Raw genomic sequence first — 17,109 nt, forward strand, 5'->3', positions numbered from 1 at the left:
CCGACTAATACAATATAATAAAAAATATTCTTACTATTCTTTTTCATGAAGAGGAGACTTTATTTGCACTAGCCTCTTCGCACGTGCTTTCGCACCTGCGAAAAGCTTTTTTTTTTTTTAAAAAAAATTTTAATTTATTTTAAAATTGAAAAAGATAATGGGTAGTTGTGTTTCATAAAAATAGGATTCATTATTGATTTTTCTTTTAATTTAAAAATTTTTTTAATATGAAAAAGTGTGAATTTATCATATTCTCCTCATTTAATTAATAATTTTAATTCTTAATGCTTGGATTAACTAAGGGCATTTTCTGGTATTTTGAATGTTTCACCATTCTCTGTCTTTTGCTTTATATATATAGATTCCCTTTTTGAATTACTAGTCTCTCTGCACGCGCTTTTGTGCCTGTGAGAAATTTTTTTACAAAATTTTTAAATTTATTTTCGAATTAAAAAAAATAATGAGTAGTTGTGTTTCATTAAAATAGAATTCATTATCTGATTTTTCTTTTAATATGAAAAAGTATGAATTTACCATATTATCCTCATTTAATTAATAATTTTAATTCTTAATATTTGCATTAACCATAGGTGTTTCTCAACCAAAAAAAAAAAAAAAAAACCATAGGCATTTTCTGGCATTTTGAATGTTTCACCTTCTCTGCCTTTTGCTTTATATATATATATTTATGACCCACAAAATAATATTAGCCTCTTTGCAAGCGCGGTTTTTAATTTTAAATTTAATTTAGAATTAAAAAAGATAATAGGTAGTTGTGTTCCATAAAAGTAGGATTCATTATCTGATTTTTCTTTTAATTTTAATTTTTTAATATGAAAAGTGTGAATTTACCATATTATCCTCATTTAATTAATAATTTCAATTCTTAATGTTTGCTAACCAATGGTATTTTCTAGTATTTTGAATGTTTTACCATTTTCTGCCTTTTGCTTTATATATATAGATTATACACCATTTTTACAAGCATGCCATACTCGCTCATTTCTCAAGTTTTTTTTTAAAAGATCTTTCTCATTGAGATGGGTGACAATATATTAAACTCACACACACTACACGGATGTTATGACTCAAACCCAAGACCTTTTCTAAGGAAGCAATTGCTCTAAATAACTACACTAGTGAGTCCTTTGCTCAAGTTTTTTTTTTTAATATAAAGAAAATTACAACAAAGATTCATGACGAATCTTAACACCATACAAATCACATTTAACAAACCATCTAATGTTTGATGAAAGGAATTTAAACCAAATACATGGATGAGAATGATTCTGACCTCTCTTAACTAGAAGATCATCAACTTGATTAGTTTCTCTGTAAATGCACGTTTGGGAGTGATTCTTGATTGGGCAGAATCACTTCTTGAAAGAAGAATGTGAGCCTTTGAATATTTTGAGGTGCTTAGAAAATAGCATTTAATTTTCTGGTTGGAAAATATTAGAGTTAAGAGTGCTTAAAAGTAATTTGGATGAAAATGCCCTTAAGTATTTTTTGATGATTTATTAAGGATCTTCGAGAAATTGAATTTGGAAAATTATGATTCTTGTATAATATTGTTTCTCTCGAATGTTTATAAACGCTTGGATATGAAATTACTTTTGGAATATGATTATTTATGATTGGTTCAGGTGACTAATTAAATGGGGAATTATTTGAGAAGTTCCTCATGTTATGAGGTGATGATTAGAGTTCTTGGGTTGAGAAAGTAATTATGGAAAAGAGGGTATAGGAAAGAATCTTTTGTGTAGTTGAGTCTAACTCTTGGTATGTACCAGGTTCCAGAGATCTCACAGTGCATATGGTTTTTGTTAGGCAAAAATTGTACAAGTAATTCGTATGAACCTCCACCCAACACAATTTCGCTCTCATCCCTGACAGACTTGAGTTTTATTAATTTAGGTATGACCCATTCAAGACATTATGTCTCTTAATTACAATCTCTTAAAAAAAAGAAGACCCTTTGATTCCAATGTGGATAAAATTTAATTTGGGGGGTTTGTGTATTAATTTTCCCTTTTTTATATATATATATTTTAATTAAATAAGTAATTACATTATTTTATATTTAATTCAATTTAAACATAAAAAAAAGTGGGTCATTCACATGACACATCATCACTTGTGGTAAAAAGACTAAAATAGCATTGCCACGTCATCAAAATTGACAGAGTTATTAATGGAGATAACGATGGGGGATAAAGTGGAACACACTATCACAGTCAAGGGGGTTAAGTGGGCCACTTTAACTTTGATGAGAAAAGTGAGATTTGGCCAAAGTTTCAGGGACAAAGAAGAGATGAAAATGTTATAAAAATAAATTTTATTACTAATGAACTGATGGGTGAACCATTGGTTGGTGAGGAAGAAACTGGTGCGAAGAAGAAAAGTTCGATAATATTGATAGAGAAGATGAAGCATTTGATAACATTTCATTTTATTATTATTTTATTTGGATATAACAAAGTTAGTTTAAAAGTTAAACATTGTTAAGTTTTGGTTTTTATTTTTATTTTATTTTTTTTAGGACCTTTCCTATTGAAAGGGGCAATAACATATTAAACTCACACACACAACACGGATGCTAGGACTTGAACTCAGGACCTTGCCTAAGAGAGTAAATACTCAAAACCACTACACTAGTGAGTCCTTTGCTTGGTTTTTTGGTTTTAAATGATAGGACATGGATATATGTCAAAATTTTGAGTAGGAGATAGAGGAGGGACATAAAAAAAAAAGGTATTAATCTGTTTTGATTTAATCCTGTGATGGTAGGGTAAAGTTCCCCATTGGCTTGAAAACCATTGGTGGTCAACAAGTCAACTTTCTTTGGTGGTGCGAGTGTGCCACTATTAGCAATTAAAAACCCTAATAGACTTATGAAAAAATAGATAACTTGAGCCCCAAGTTACTGACTTTAACAAGTGATTGTGAATTTGGTCGAGGAATATCTCCCAAGTAAGTTATTTTTTTGCCTCAGACTGATAAGGACTTCACAATTTATCACAGTAAACTGGTAGTTCTGGCCAAAATGAATATTGAAAACAAATCAAATTATTTTTTTTCAAGAAGAACTACCTGTTACAGAATTTTTAAGATAAAAAGGAACTCCTATGTCTGCAGGGAGAACAGAACATTGGGCTTCAATTTCTGCTTGGATTATTACCTATGACTCACGCTGAACTGGGTATAACTGTAACAACCTGATCCTTAATTAATTCTTAATTACTATTTTATTCAAGGAAATGACTAGAATACCCACGGAATATTTTATTAGGTTTAAAGTTGACTTTTTATTCAGGAAGGAATTTGAGAATTTCAGTTGTATTGTTGTGTAGAGCACATCGAGTTGAGTCCGTAGACACGTAGTGGGCTCAAATCCGAGTTGTAACGAGAGAGATACGATCAAATTTCAAAGAGGGGCAAAATAGTAATTTTTTGGAATTGGTTTTAAAAACCAGATCTCTCTCTCTCTCTCTCTTTCTCTCTCCCTCTCCCCGGGAACGCAGCCCTTTCCCCCTCTCGGATCAATTTGGCACAACCACTGCCATCGAAGCCGGTGAGCTCCAAACAGGACCGGCCTGAACCGCCATCCCCTCCCCGTCACTTCCCAACCAGCACCGTCACTAGCCGCCACTAGAATCCACCGGAAACAGCTAGGGATCGCGCCAGTTTGACAGAAACTTCCCGACTTCGTTCTCCATCCTCCGGCCACCAATTCTGACGAGTGATGTATGGTTTCTCACCTACTCTTCGAGCCATAGCTGATGGTTGGGTAGGATTTGATTGATTTCTAGCCCAGGTTGTTCAATTTATAACTCAGAGTTTGGCAGGATTTCGGGTTGAAATTCCGGCCACTTCCGGCCATTTTTCGAGGTATGTCCAAGAACAAAAGTGGCTCCAATTGATGTCCTGAACCTAGGGTAGGAAGCTTGGCCCTTGATTTTGAGATTTTCTGGCGAGTGGTATCGCTTTGGGTACCCACGCGTTGCTGGGTCGTGTGGCGGCGCGTGGGCAAAGTGGTTGAGCCACATTTTGCCCTAAATTGATCTCCTAGTTGTCACGAGTGCGTAGGTGTACTTGGATTCCAATTTGGATACTGTTTGAACGTCGAACGGATTTCGCCTATTGTGCGATTTCCGGGTTCAATAGGCTCGGACCGTTGGATCGAACCTGAGTTCATGTATGTTAATCTAGGTAATTCCACGATCGAATAGAATTCGACGGATCATAAAACGAAGTCCCGGATACTCCAAAAATGCCAACCCTTGGGCTAGGTTTATATTAACTGTCCGATTGTGCGATCGTGATTAATCCGACCGTCTGATAGAGGCCAACTCACAAGACATGTTTCCTAGGCATATTAGAACCTTTAGGGACTTCCATACCTGCGAGCGGGGGTTGTGGCTCGGATTGAAGGGGTATCTTCGAGACCTGCGAGGGCGGATTGCGGCTCGGATAGAAGGGGTATCTTCGAGACTTGCGAGCGAGGATTGCGGCGAGGATAGAAGGGGTATCTCCAAGACTTGCAAGCGGGGATTGCGGCTCAAATAGAAGGGGTATCTCCGAGAACTGTGAAGGGGGATTGCGGCTCGGATGGAAAGGGTATCTCCGAGACCTGCGAAGGGGGATTGCGGCTCGGATGAAAGGGGTATCTCTGAGACATGCGAAGGGGGATTGCAGCTCGGATAGAAGGGGTATCTCCGAGACCTGCGAAGGGGAATTGCGGCTCGGATAGAAGGCGTATCTCCGAGACCTGCGAAGGGGAATTGCGGCTCGGATAGAAGGGGTATAACCGAGGCCTGCAAGGATTGCGGCTCGGATAGAAGTGGTGTCTTCGAGGCCTGCGAGGATGGGATTGATGGATCAGGAATGAGGGTATGCCTAGGAGTAGAAAATTTCAATTCTAGGATATTCTTAAACTATACTAAATGGAATTCAGTGTATGGAGCATTTTTATTCAGTATATGACTGATATGAGTATAGGAAAGAACTACGTGTGGCTTGATCCCTCAGCAAGAGTACGTAGGTAGCCTAGTATTAAAGGTGCAGCCACAAGTTGGAGTCTTTGAGATTGTTATTGTATTATTGATATTCTAATGTTGAATTGAATGTTGTTAGCAAAGTGCTTTATTTGATTTATTGAGGCCTAAGACCAGTATATTATGATGTTTGATTGCTTGAATATATTTAAATGCATGCTGAATGATTGAGATACATATGTAAATGTTTGTTGACAGGTGGAGACTTTTGGGGAAATGTTCTATTTAGAGGGGAGACTCTGCCAATTTTTAGGCAGAAGTCTAGCTACTAGAAAACTGGGTTTTTAGTTAGAATGGCAGTTTGGTCATTTGTGTCACATCCCGGAATCGGCTCCGCCGTAGCACGATATTGTCCGCTTTGGGCCCCCCTCACTGCCGGCGCGGTTTTGTTTCTGGGAGCTCACGAGCAACTTCTCAGTGGGTCACCCATCCTGGGATTACTCTGGCCCCCAACTCGCTTAACTTCGGAGTTCCCATGACTCCGAAGCCAGTGAGCTCCCAAAAGGCCTCGTGCTAGATGGATGCGGGTGTGCACATATAAGGCACATCACCCTCTCTCCGTTGGTTGATGTGGGATCTTACAATTTGTGCCTAGCATTTGCTAGGTGTCGGACACGCACAGGATTTGACTCAAATTCCAAAGTAAAATTTGGGTCGGGTCCTTCAATAATTGTGCTGGATTCAAACGTCAGCACCTTCAACTGATGGGGCTCAGCTGGAAATCGATACCAATGTCGGGATTGACAGAGCTCTTAATGTATTCTAGCCATGGGGAGGCTTGCAGGATGGACATAATTGAGACTTGTTTAGTCTGGACGGGGTTGTGAGTGGCTGAGTTGATGATTATTGACCTGGAGCTATATTGCCGCACTTGTTTGGCTTGATGATGAATCATCCAAAAGCTATTCTAGGGATTCTGAGAGCTCAGGACATCTCTGTAAATTTGTTCAGGTTTTCATGCTATGAGAAATCTGAATTCTGCTTGATTTGGCATGTGCTGAACCAAATTTGTAACGAGAGAAATCTCGTTTTCTTTGTAAACTGTTTTTTTTTTCTTTTCTAAAATTAGAAACCTGAGTTCTGGCTGATCTGTCTTTTGTGAATCAAAGGGTTTGATTGCTTTAGAGTCTGAAGACTTTTTAAGATCAACTGACCTTGTTTTAAATTTGACAGTGTGATTTTGAGAGTTTTTGTTTTGATTGAATTTTTGGCTGCCGTAACCTTGTTCACCTCCTATTATATTTATAGAGAACTTGAATAAGGCTTTGTTTTTTTATTATTTAATATCTAGGGGCAGATCTTTTGAAAAGATTTTCTCTTTCTAATGCAGAGAAGGGGGAATTTATTAATCTTGCAAAAAAGAACCATCAATAGTCAGTTTCTGTGATGGTCCATTTGCTTTTTCTGAAAAACCGATTCTCTTGTTCTCTGTTTGTTTATTGCAAAAACATAACCTGCCATGATGGTCCGTTTTCTTTTTCTGACGAACAACTCTCCTGCTCCCTGTTTATCTCTTGAAAACATAACCTGCTATGATGCAAAGCCTTTCTGCATATAGAAAGGGAACCTGGTCTTCTTTTCCTGGCATTTTAAATAGAGAGCGTTTTCTAATTAACCTGTTTTCATTAACTCCCCATCACTTCCTCTACCTTAGTGGAAAATTTTGACTTTTCAAAGTCAGAAAGTCATGTGGGTTCTTTTTTTGAGAAAAGATCTTCCCAAAAAGTCTGCTGACTTACACTCTGGGATTGAGATCAACGATGAGAGTTTTTTAGAAGCTGGACCTAATCCTGAAATTAATTAGAAGCTTTGATTTGTTCAGATTAAGTCACCATTTAGTGGCAATTAATCTTTAGTCTGCAATTTTAATCTTTTGCTAATTGTTTCACAAAGATCTGGACCTCTAAAACCACTTGGGCTGCTTTTTGATTTCAAATAAAGCCCAAACTTCTGTTTTTTGATATGAACCAATGTCAATTGGGTTGGCGCGAGGAATTTAGGCCCAAACAAAGGGGCCAAATGATCGCCTTGACTATAATGAGTGGAAACTTATAAGGGGTAAGTTATAAGGGGTTCACTTTATAGCCATCAGATCAATCCAAGGGCTGGGGAGAATTGAGATAAAGTTTCACAGTTGGGTAGGTGAGGAACCCACACCCGAATTGAATATCCAGCACGTCCAAAAAGAAGAAGAAGAGGGAAACACGTCCGAAAAAGAAGAATAAGAGGCAAGTTCGAAGTTTGAACAGAAAGAACTCATCTCTCTAAAACCCAGAGGTCTGAGATACCCAATGAAGGCAACGGCTAACGACAGTTGAAGGCAACGATTCGCCATTCCGTTCTCCAGACCCTGAAAAAGTATTTATTTGGAGTAGAAGGGGCAAAGGTGTGGATTCCAAATCAGTGAAGGGGCGAAGCAGTGGAAGGGGAAGGGGAGAAGCTGTAATCGTTGGAAGTGGTAGGTTCCATTTGTGGAGCAAAGAAACAGAAAGACCCGACACAGACACCTTGCAATAACCAGCATTTGGTGAGTAATTTATGGAATTTGAGTTTAGGGTTAGAGTAATGGTTTTCCCCAATTTGTAGCATAAATTTTGTTGGATTTGGCATCTCTTCGTTGTGCTTGAGTTGCATGTTAATTTTTGCTTAGGTATATGTTAAAAAAAGAATGAAAATCAAGTCAATAACAAGTGAATAACATGTCAATAATGATATGAATAAGATAATGGTTTTGAATTGGAGGAGGCCCTCAAAACCTTCCACATTTGGAGCAGTGCATAGTGCAGATGAAGAAGAGGCGGTAGAATATATATATATATATATTTTATGAAGTAAATATGATTTCGTTTGTTACTAAATTTGCCTGACAAACATTTGAACAGATAATAATAAACTCACGAATAGAAGTGCAAAGCAATTGATGAGTAATTTAAGGAATTTGAGTTTAGGGTTAGAGTAATGGTTTTCCCCAATGTGTACCATCAATGTTGTTGGATTTGGCATCTCTTATTTGTGCTTCAATTGCATGTTAATTTTTGCTTGGGTATATGTTAAAAAACGAATGAAAATAGAGTCAATCACATATCAATAACATCTCAATAACATGTCAATAACATGTCAGTAATGATATGAATAAGATAATGGTGTTAAATTGGAGGAGGCGCTCAAAACCTTCCACATTTGAAGCAGTGCAGAGTGAACAGTACCGCTCTGGCACTAGAATTTATATATTTTGTGAAATAAATATGATTTCATTTGTTACTAAATTTGCCTATGAGAAATGAGAACAGATAATAATAAACTCATGAATAAAAGTGCAAAGCATTTGAAATGAAGGTTGATCTATGACGATTGTGGGTGACTGAAGAAAAAGATAGAAAGAAAGAAGGATGTGGCAATTGCTTAGCAAGCAGATAGCAGAGTAGATGCTTTGCTTTGCTTCCTTCCACTATATTTCTTATTTATTTATTTTGTGTTGTGTATGAAATGACAATAATTGTCATGTGTGTGAAGTGCAGAACTTGCCTACATTGCACTCACACGAGTATGGATCCATAAATAAAACACGTGAAATTGTTTGTAATTCACATAATCATTGCATTAACAGGTATTTGCACAAATTTTGTCATATTGCTTTGATGATGTTAAAGCTTGTGATCAGTAATCCGTATGCTCATGTAGTTTGTAAAATTTGTAATGTGCCTGGTTGACTAGTTGTGATTGTGCAAATACGTGGTAGTATATGTGTTCACGTTATTTCACATTGTATTTCAGGATATGGGATCCAACGTGGAGCTGGTATGGCCAGAGGCAGAGGCATATTCGTCACGGGTGAACAACTGCTCACATGCAAATTCATCTCTAGCTGCAATTCGACTGAAGTTGAGTGCGGAACAATTAGAACAATTCAAGACATCATGCTTTGGCCATCTTCTGAATATAGATAAGATTCAGTTTAGCGGGCAGATTGTGCATGGGGCTGTGTTGCGTAGAGTAGCGGGGCAGGGTGTGAAAGACTTGGATGGACTGAGTTTCTTATTAGGGTGTGACGTTGCTCAGTTCAGTCGTCAGGATTTCTGTTTGATCACAGGGCTTCGTTTTGGGGAAGTGCCTGAAGTTTCCAGTGGAGGGAGTGATGTAAGCAGACTTCAGAAAAGATATTTTATAGACGAAGGAATTACATGCAATGCTTTAGAAGAAGCATTTATGAGGTGCACAGAGGAAGATGACATCTACAAGCTAGCTCTTGTTTACTTTGCTGAGTTAGTGGTTTTGGGAAGGGACAAACATTTGAACATCAATCTAAATTACCTGACCCTTGTAGAGGACTTGGATGCGTTCAACAGGTATCCGTGGGGTTCGGTGTCCTTTGACAAAACCCAAGATAGTCTATTTTCTGCACCAACAAAGTATGTGAAAAGCTTGCAAAATGAAGAGGGAAGAGGGAAGGGGAAAAGTAAGGTAACGGGAACAAGCCGGAGAAATGAGAAGGGCAGGAAGGATAAGCATGGTGAAGCGCAAAGGAGTGGCTGGAGTTTTAAAGGTTTCACGTATGCTTTCCAGGTACATGGTAATAATGTTCATGTGAGTTATGTTTTGTTTTTATTTAAAACATAAATAATGACTTTTGTCCTGTGAATTGTGTAGATTTGGGTATATGAATTAATTCCTAGAATGGTGGACCTGAATTACTGCAAGGTTGTTGATCCGACCGCTGTCCCGCGTATTTTGCGATGGAGAACTACTACGTCTGTTCCAGAGATGAGAAAGTTGAACAATTATTTTTTCCAGAGCAAAGAGGTTTGTTTTGCAGCCCTTGGAACTATTGATAAGATTGAATGAAATTTTGAAGTAGAATGATTTAATATGACTGTGGTTTGTATTCTGAAACAGTCAGTTCAGTTGCGGGCGCTATGTCCGAGTGAAGAGGAAATGAGACAGCCATATTGGAGTTGGCCACAGGATCGCCCTGCTGTTGTCTCGGCAGAGTCAATTCCTTCTTCATGTGGTGATCTTGATCAGTTGAACAAGGTGGTAAGCTTGTTGAGGTCCGAGTTGTTTCAAGTAAAGCGGGAAAAAGACGTTCTGCACTTAAAGGTCATACGGATGGAAAAACTGTTGGACCAATGTTTAGGTCCTCAGTTTGAGCAGGAAGTAAGGAGGGACCTAGCTTTACTGAAACAGAGGACGAAGCGTTGTGTCGTCTCACATCTATTTAGGGGATATCGGGAATTGGATGACATTCAATGGGATGAAGGGCCAAGTAACAGAAATGAGGGAGAGGAAAAGGAAGATGAAGGGATTGAAGGGGGTGAAGGGCCAAGTAATAGAAATGAGGGAGAGGAAAAGGAAGAGGAGGGGATTGAAGGGGGTGAAGGGCCAAGTAATAGAAATGAGGGAGAGGAAAAGGAAGAGGAGGGGATTGAAGGGGGTGAAGGGCCAAGCAATAGAGATGAGGGAGAGGAAAAGGAAGAGGAGCGGATTGAAGGGGGTGAAGTGCAACGAATACCAAGTGAGGTAGAGGAAGGGCAAAGGAAAAGAAGTGAAGGAGAGCAAGTGCAAGTAAAAAGTAGCAAAGGAGAGGAAGGCCAAAGACAGATCAGTGAGGGAGAGGAAGTGAAAAGAAAAAGCAGTAAGGGAGAGAAACTGCAAAGGAAAAAAAGGGATGGCAAGGAAGTGAAAACACAAAGAAGTGAGGAAAAGGAAGTGCAAAGAAACCAATGTGAGAAAGAAGATAATGATGTTATGTTGCTTGGGGATGACATTAGCGAGAGCACGGAGGGGACACTGCTTGAGTTTACTGTCGGGGACATTGATTTGGATGAACCTACAGCTGTGCTATCTCAGTTGAACGTGTGGTTGAATGATAAAGGTAAAGCTCTGGCACAAGGGGTCCAATTACGGAAAAGGAAGAGGATCATTCCTTTGTGGAAGATCGTTGAAGGCAGTGAATTGGTTCCAAAAACTGGGGCACAGACAACCGGACTGAAGATGTTAGACCCAATGAAGGCGATTCCGCATGATGATCTGGTGAAATTGCTGAAACTTTGTTGGGAATGGCGCCAGGACCCAAAGTAAGTCCCTTGCAATTATAAGATAGAAGCATGACTGTATATAATTTTTTATATACAGTGTTCTAAAACTGTTTTATATTCATAGTTTGGTGATGCAATTTGGCAACGTGGAAGCTGAGATTGAATTCTTCGCTTCCCTCGTGAAAGCTGATGGTTGGCTGAAAGGAGATGTAAGTGTAATTGATTATGCATTTGTTTTAATGTACATACATTATGAGATTGACAAGAAAAACATGTTGCAGCACATTGATTTGGGGTTGTATCTCATCCGGAAGCGACAACAACAATTGGAGACAGATTCGGTAGAAGTACCGGACTGGACAACGACCGATGTTTTTTTTATGGTATGTCATCGGCCTTGACCAAGTGCCGTTAATAATTACACATTTTCCATACACACTAGTGGAGGTGTTTAACCATTGATTGTTTTGTATTTCACAGAATCACATTCGTACTTGCTTTGCGGATAATAAAAGAAAAAAACAGCAGCTTGGGTGGAAAATCAGAAAAAGTTTACTAAACATTGTAAATGGGAAGGTTCCTCCGTGTGGGTTGGATTGGCAGACCGTCTATAAGGTGTATACCCCATTTATGTTGACGAAGTACAACCATTGGGTGGCTGTAATGATTGATCTGGTATTGTGTGAAATCAAAGTGTACGATTCAAAGGTTTCACTAATTCCAGATGACATCGTAAAGGAAGAACTCGGCCCGCTATCAATTACGCTTCCAAATCTTCTCAACACCATCGACTTTTATGAAGAAGGTGTTTATGCAAACAATTGCAGCCGAGATTGGTGGTGTCCGTGGCCAATAGAGCGTGTGGATGTTCCACAACAGTCTAATGAGTAAGCACAACTTGCAATTTAATTTTATTACTTTCAATTGTCAATTACGTTAGAATGTCATTAGTTGAATTGATCGAGTTCTTGTTTTGCTTCAGAGGCGATTGTGGCATGTTTGTGTTAAAGTACATTGAGCTTTTCAGCGCTGAGCTTCCGTTAGCTACTTGCACCTCGCACAACATGCCTTTTTTTCGGTTGAAATTGGCTGCGGAGATAACAAGGGGAGATGCTTACTTCCCATGATATTGGTTGAAGATGACAAATGGTACATGAGAAGGTTTTGGGAATGTCCATTCTCAAACTAATGTAAATACAGCATAGAGACGTATGGGTCCTTATCGAATTCTACCGCTAACTCCTTCATGACATTTACATGTTTGTTAACCAAACTGCATTGAATTGGAATTTGAAGACTGCATATGTGAATTGGGATTTCAGGATGGCTTTTTAAGTGTATTACATCATTGCAAAGTGATATGTCATTGTTGATGCAAGCCACCATTAATCGCAATGTGTTGCATCATAATAGGTGTCTAAACATGCGAAAGGTTTTCCGCAGCTCAGTAGCATAAAAGTAGAAACAAAGACAATATACACAAAATGAACAACAATTCACAAACGCACCGACAAGCAATACACACACAACAGAGAAACAATATACACAAAATTGGCCTACCATATACAGAGAATAGACATGCAATATACACACAGTAGACATGCAATATACACACAATCGACATGCAATATACACACAATACTCCCTTAACACACACCATAGACATGCCCTTGCCCACAATAATGATGCAATATACTTCAGTCCCCAAGTACACCAACCATAGGGAAGTCGCATTGAATAGGATATTAAACTAACAGTTGTTCTTCCTACTCAAAGAAAGAATAAGGTCCGTTTCCCCCCTTAATTCTTACTTGAGTGATACTTGTGGCCCCAATAAACATCCAATTTTGGGGCAATGATATTCCATATACATGCAGCAAACTATCAATAAACCTTCAATAAACATTCAATATCGGTTCTATAACAGGCGAAATACATGCAGTTAACAAATATTACAAAATGGGTTTAGGGTCTCATTGGTGGTGCGTGCAACATGTCTTGTGCGGGAGAACTTTCACAATCTTTGAAACCGTGCAGTTAAATGATCCTGAAAAGAACAAATAAAATGACAATTGATACAACTAATAAAACTAATACCAAGTCCTTAATGGACTTCAGCATGTTCAGCACTCTAGCATCATACGTGTCATCTTGATGTTCTGCTTCAGCGGAGGTTACATCAACCCATTCGAATCCATTGCAACTGGTGGCTCCCTAATTGCAGGCATCATATATGGAATATAATTCTGTCAGAGTTAGACATGGGTTTATTTTGACCCACATACATATTATTGAAATTAAAACTTACATAGGAGGTTAGACACTTCCAGAATGGCTTCCCTCGATTTTTGTCAGATTTTGAAACCCGAAGCACCATTGTAGCTCCACAATACTGACACCTCTTTGTTTGAGCGGGAGATGAAGACGAAGACATGTTGAATCTTCTCAGTTGTACCTCTTCTCACTCAGATCTTCTCACTGAAACCTCTTCGGACTCATACCTTCTCACTCATAGTTGTCATTCATACCCCTTCACTCATAACCCTAAACTTGTCGCTCAGCTCTCTCTCATCTCTGCCCAAATCGAGTTATATTTCTTTTTCTTGGGATCATTTGGTGGGTTGGTCACGATGTCGACACCTGTACCGTCGGGATTGCGACATCTTTTAGCCCGAAAAGCAATATAAACTACTTCACTACCAAATATATTTTCGGAAATATGAGGGGACACTGCTTCAAATTTATTATTTTATATATATTTCATTAAGGCAACTAGTTGGATAAGAATCCGTCATTATTGGTTCCATTTCAATAACATTACTAGGGGTAGTTGGGTGTGGGAAAATGAAAAAGTATATGATGGGACCTTCTGTCACTACTCAGTAATCCATCACATTTGTATCAATGAATTTTATACTGGGATAATCCCACAAATGGCTATGCAAATAGCCATTTAATGAACTTTTTGACTGTCTGACTCTGTATGCACCGTTATGACGTTTTCCCTTCTTTTGTCTTCAGTTTTAATTCACTTGGGTTCAGTTTCTTGAAAAAGGGTCAACTTGGAAAAACCCCAACTGCAAACACCTTTTCAAAACACTATAAACAGAGGCTAAAACAAAACGTGTACCCCAAATATTCTCATTTATCCCCTCTGCCACTCCTCAAATCGTTCCATTCCAAAAACTTTTCAATGAATTCGAAACACTTCACTACAGTCGGAGGAAAGAGAAGGAAGCATCTCCATTTCGATATGCCCCAAGCCTTCATCCCGGAGTCCGCTTGGTTTCAAGTGATGTTATACGTGGCAACCGAATCATCGGAAGATCTCTTCCGTATGGCATCTGTGTGCCCATTGTTCCAAACTTTGGCAAACAGTCCACAAGTGTGGAACACCATTTCAATGGCAAAGTACCCACACCATCCTAGCTGGTACGCTGCCAGACCTGCGGTCCAGCATTTCTTGCAACAATGCAGGGCTTGCGATAACCCTGAGTCGATATTTAGAGAAGCATTCGGTATTTTTTTCACGGCCGGTAAGGTGGAAGCGTTGTATGGGATGCGCATTGCAGCCACGGCAGGCCATATGGAAGCGGCATATGTAGTTGGACTACTTGGTATGTCCGGAATTGGTCAGTCAAAAGAGGATGCATTACAATTCTTGTGTTCTTTGAATCAACGTAACAACATTGATATGAAAGGAACCAGGGATGCTTTGACACGAAGATTAACCACATCAAGAGTTGCAAGACATATCGTAGATATGTTTGACTATGGGAAGATTCAGTTCAATCGCTGCAGCGCTTGTAACAACAATGAATGGTATTTTGTTATTCCAGGCTGGCCTAGTGAAGACAAGTTAAATCCTGCGTTGTGGACTTGTTGCAATCGATGCAAATGGCACCGTGAGAGTATTTTTTGGTGCAAACTGATGCGTGAGTATGTTGTGCGAGGGAATCACGTATTTTTGCATTAGTTTTAGTACGAATTTACGGTTTTGATGCATTGTGGACTTGCTTCTCTTTACGTGTAGGTTGGCTGGCTACGTTGTACGAATGTTGTTTAAATGTTGGTATTTTGTCATAAACCGTTTTATATATAAATGTATAATATTTATTATATAGCGGAATTATTACTTACATCATAGACGGCTACGAATGACATTTTACTGACACAGATATTTTGCTCACCCACCCCAATATTCATATTTGGTAAACGAAAAGTCATGCATGGAGTAAATAGGTGTCTTTTCGCCAATGCTTGGGAATGACATTTTCCCACTTAGCATATCCGACAGGCTTTGGTTACACATTTCTTAAGCAAAAGTTGAACAGTGAATGACGTTGAATAATTTGTTTGTGTGGAAGGAGTACAATGGATGACTTGTATATTTCCATATTATGTTTGTAAACATCCCTTCAACCTAAAAAATAAATAAATTAACAAATTGAAGAACAGAGAAACCGATGAGCACTACAAATGGCCTATTCGCACGGAAAATATAATTGTTTTAAACAAGTTGGACTAAATATAATTAACAAATGGACAGCCTAAAAAGTAATATCATAATAATTATAATAATTGTGGATTAATAATAATAAAATACTAATGTAGCATAACCATGAAACAGGGATTTAAGTAGGAAGATGAAATCTCAATAAGTTCGTTGAAATGTTAGGATCTTTTTTATAATTTTTGTGTATTTAGTTGTGAATTTTCCAAGAAAAAAAGTAATAAAATAATAATTTAGGGTAAAATGGGAGGATGTGGCCATGTTGACTGACGTACACTTGTGGAAGTGGTGAAAGGTGACGGCCTGAGATCGCGGCAGGTGTCTTCTTGCAATTAGGGTTGGCTATTTTAGTGGAAAAATCCTTGAAATTAGGTAAAAAATAGTAGGAAATTCCTATTATAGGTTGGGAAAATGACCCGGGCCTCCTTGTGACGTCATAACACGAGGAGAACCTATAAATCATCCGTCTCGCAATGAAATAATCCAAATTGTGTTACATAACTCACTTTCCTCTTAACCCTAAGTATTGATGTTTGTTAACTTCAACTTGAATAACCTACTTCAACAAGCATCTCCCGTTAATGTTCGGAATTAATTTTAAAAATGCGTAACAATGAATCGGAGAATTCAGCAACGGAGATGGAGTGTCAATGAGTTCGTAGCAATTTTCGGATAATTTATTTCTTTTGTGTGTAATTAGTTCTGATTTTTGTAAGGAAAAGTAATAAAATAATAATTTAGGGTAAAATGGGAGGGTGTGGCCATGTTGACTGACGTACACTTGTGCAAGTAGTCATCAGTGACGGGCTGAGATCGCGCCAGGTGTCATCTTCTTATAAATTTTGGATTCTTTTGTTCAAAAATCTTTGAAACTAGGTAATAAATAGTAGGAAAATCCTAAAAATGCCCCCAAAATTACTCCGGCCTACTTGTGACGTCATAAAACGAGGAGAACCTATAAATCATCCGTCTCGCAATGAAATAATCCAAATTGTGTTACATAACTCACTTTCCTCTTAACCCTAAGTATTGATGTTTGTTAACTTCAACTTGAATAACCTACTTCAACAAGCATCCCCCGTTAATGTTCGGAATTAATTTTAAAAATGCGTAACAATGAATCGGAGAATTCAGCAACGGAGATGGAGTGTCAATGAGTTCGTAGCAATTTTCGGATAATTTATTTTTTTTTTGTGTAATTAGTTCTGATTTTTGTAAGGAAAAGTAATAAAATAATAATTTAGGGTAAAATGGGAGGGTGTGGCCATGTTGACTGACGTACACTTGTGCAAGTAGTCATCAGTGACGGGCTGAGATCGCGCCAGGTGTCGTCTTGCAATTATTTTGGCTTTTTTAGTGCAACAATCTGTGGACATAGGTAATAAATTCTACGAAAATCCAAAAAATGCCCGGAAAATGAGAAAATGAAAATTATTTGTACATAACTCACTTTCCCCTTAACCCAAATTCACGTTAACACGTATATTTCGGATAATATTCGATA

At 38.3% G+C, this 17,109-nt stretch overlaps 4 protein-coding genes across 4 annotated transcripts; all 4 read left to right on the forward strand.

The window, feature by feature from the left end:
* Window positions 8,835–9,718, forward strand: LOC109948730. Its single transcript, XM_020562436.1, has 2 exons — window positions 8,835–9,600; window positions 9,705–9,718. Exons 1-2 carry the CDS (start codon window positions 8,835–8,837, stop codon window positions 9,716–9,718), a joined length of 780 nt encoding a protein of 259 aa, XP_020418025.1.
* Window positions 10,803–11,493, forward strand: LOC109948731. Its single transcript, XM_020562437.1, has 3 exons — window positions 10,803–11,131; window positions 11,217–11,301; window positions 11,374–11,493. The coding sequence occupies exons 1-3, from the start codon at window positions 10,803–10,805 to the stop codon at window positions 11,491–11,493; spliced, it is 534 nt and encodes a 177-aa protein (XP_020418026.1).
* On the forward strand, window positions 11,749–12,269 carry LOC109949001. Its single transcript, XM_020563166.1, has 2 exons — window positions 11,749–11,979; window positions 12,075–12,269. The coding sequence occupies exons 1-2, from the start codon at window positions 11,756–11,758 to the stop codon at window positions 12,217–12,219; spliced, it is 369 nt and encodes a 122-aa protein (XP_020418755.1). The 5' UTR covers window positions 11,749–11,755; the 3' UTR covers window positions 12,220–12,269.
* LOC109948732 lies at window positions 14,346–15,068 on the forward strand. The gene has a single exon (XM_020562438.1). It carries the CDS (start codon window positions 14,346–14,348, stop codon window positions 15,066–15,068), a length of 723 nt encoding a protein of 240 aa, XP_020418027.1.

Source organism: Prunus persica, chromosome G4, assembly GCF_000346465.2.
Source record: "Prunus persica cultivar Lovell chromosome G4, Prunus_persica_NCBIv2, whole genome shotgun sequence".
Classification (NCBI taxonomy): Eukaryota; Viridiplantae; Streptophyta; class Magnoliopsida; order Rosales; family Rosaceae; genus Prunus; species Prunus persica.

Bases quoted from the DNA above. Each gene is read 5' to 3' on its own strand.
- LOC109948731 (XM_020562437.1), top strand. From the start codon at position 10,803: ATGTTGCTTGGGGATGACATTAGCGAGAGCACGGAGGGGACACTGCTT. The intron at 11,132-11,216 runs GTAAGTCCCTTG...TTATATTCATAG, and splicing joins GAATGGCGCCAGGACCCAAA to TTTGGTGATGCAATTTGGCA. The intron at 11,302-11,373 runs GTAAGTGTAATT...AACATGTTGCAG, and splicing joins ATGGTTGGCTGAAAGGAGAT to CACATTGATTTGGGGTTGTA.
- LOC109949001 (XM_020563166.1), top strand. From the start codon at position 11,756: ATGATTGATCTGGTATTGTGTGAAATCAAAGTGTACGATTCAAAGGTT. The intron at 11,980-12,074 runs GTAAGCACAACT...GTTTTGCTTCAG, and splicing joins GTTCCACAACAGTCTAATGA to AGGCGATTGTGGCATGTTTG.
- LOC109948730 (XM_020562436.1), top strand. From the start codon at position 8,835: ATGGGATCCAACGTGGAGCTGGTATGGCCAGAGGCAGAGGCATATTCG.
- LOC109948732 (XM_020562438.1), top strand. From the start codon at position 14,346: ATGCCCCAAGCCTTCATCCCGGAGTCCGCTTGGTTTCAAGTGATGTTA.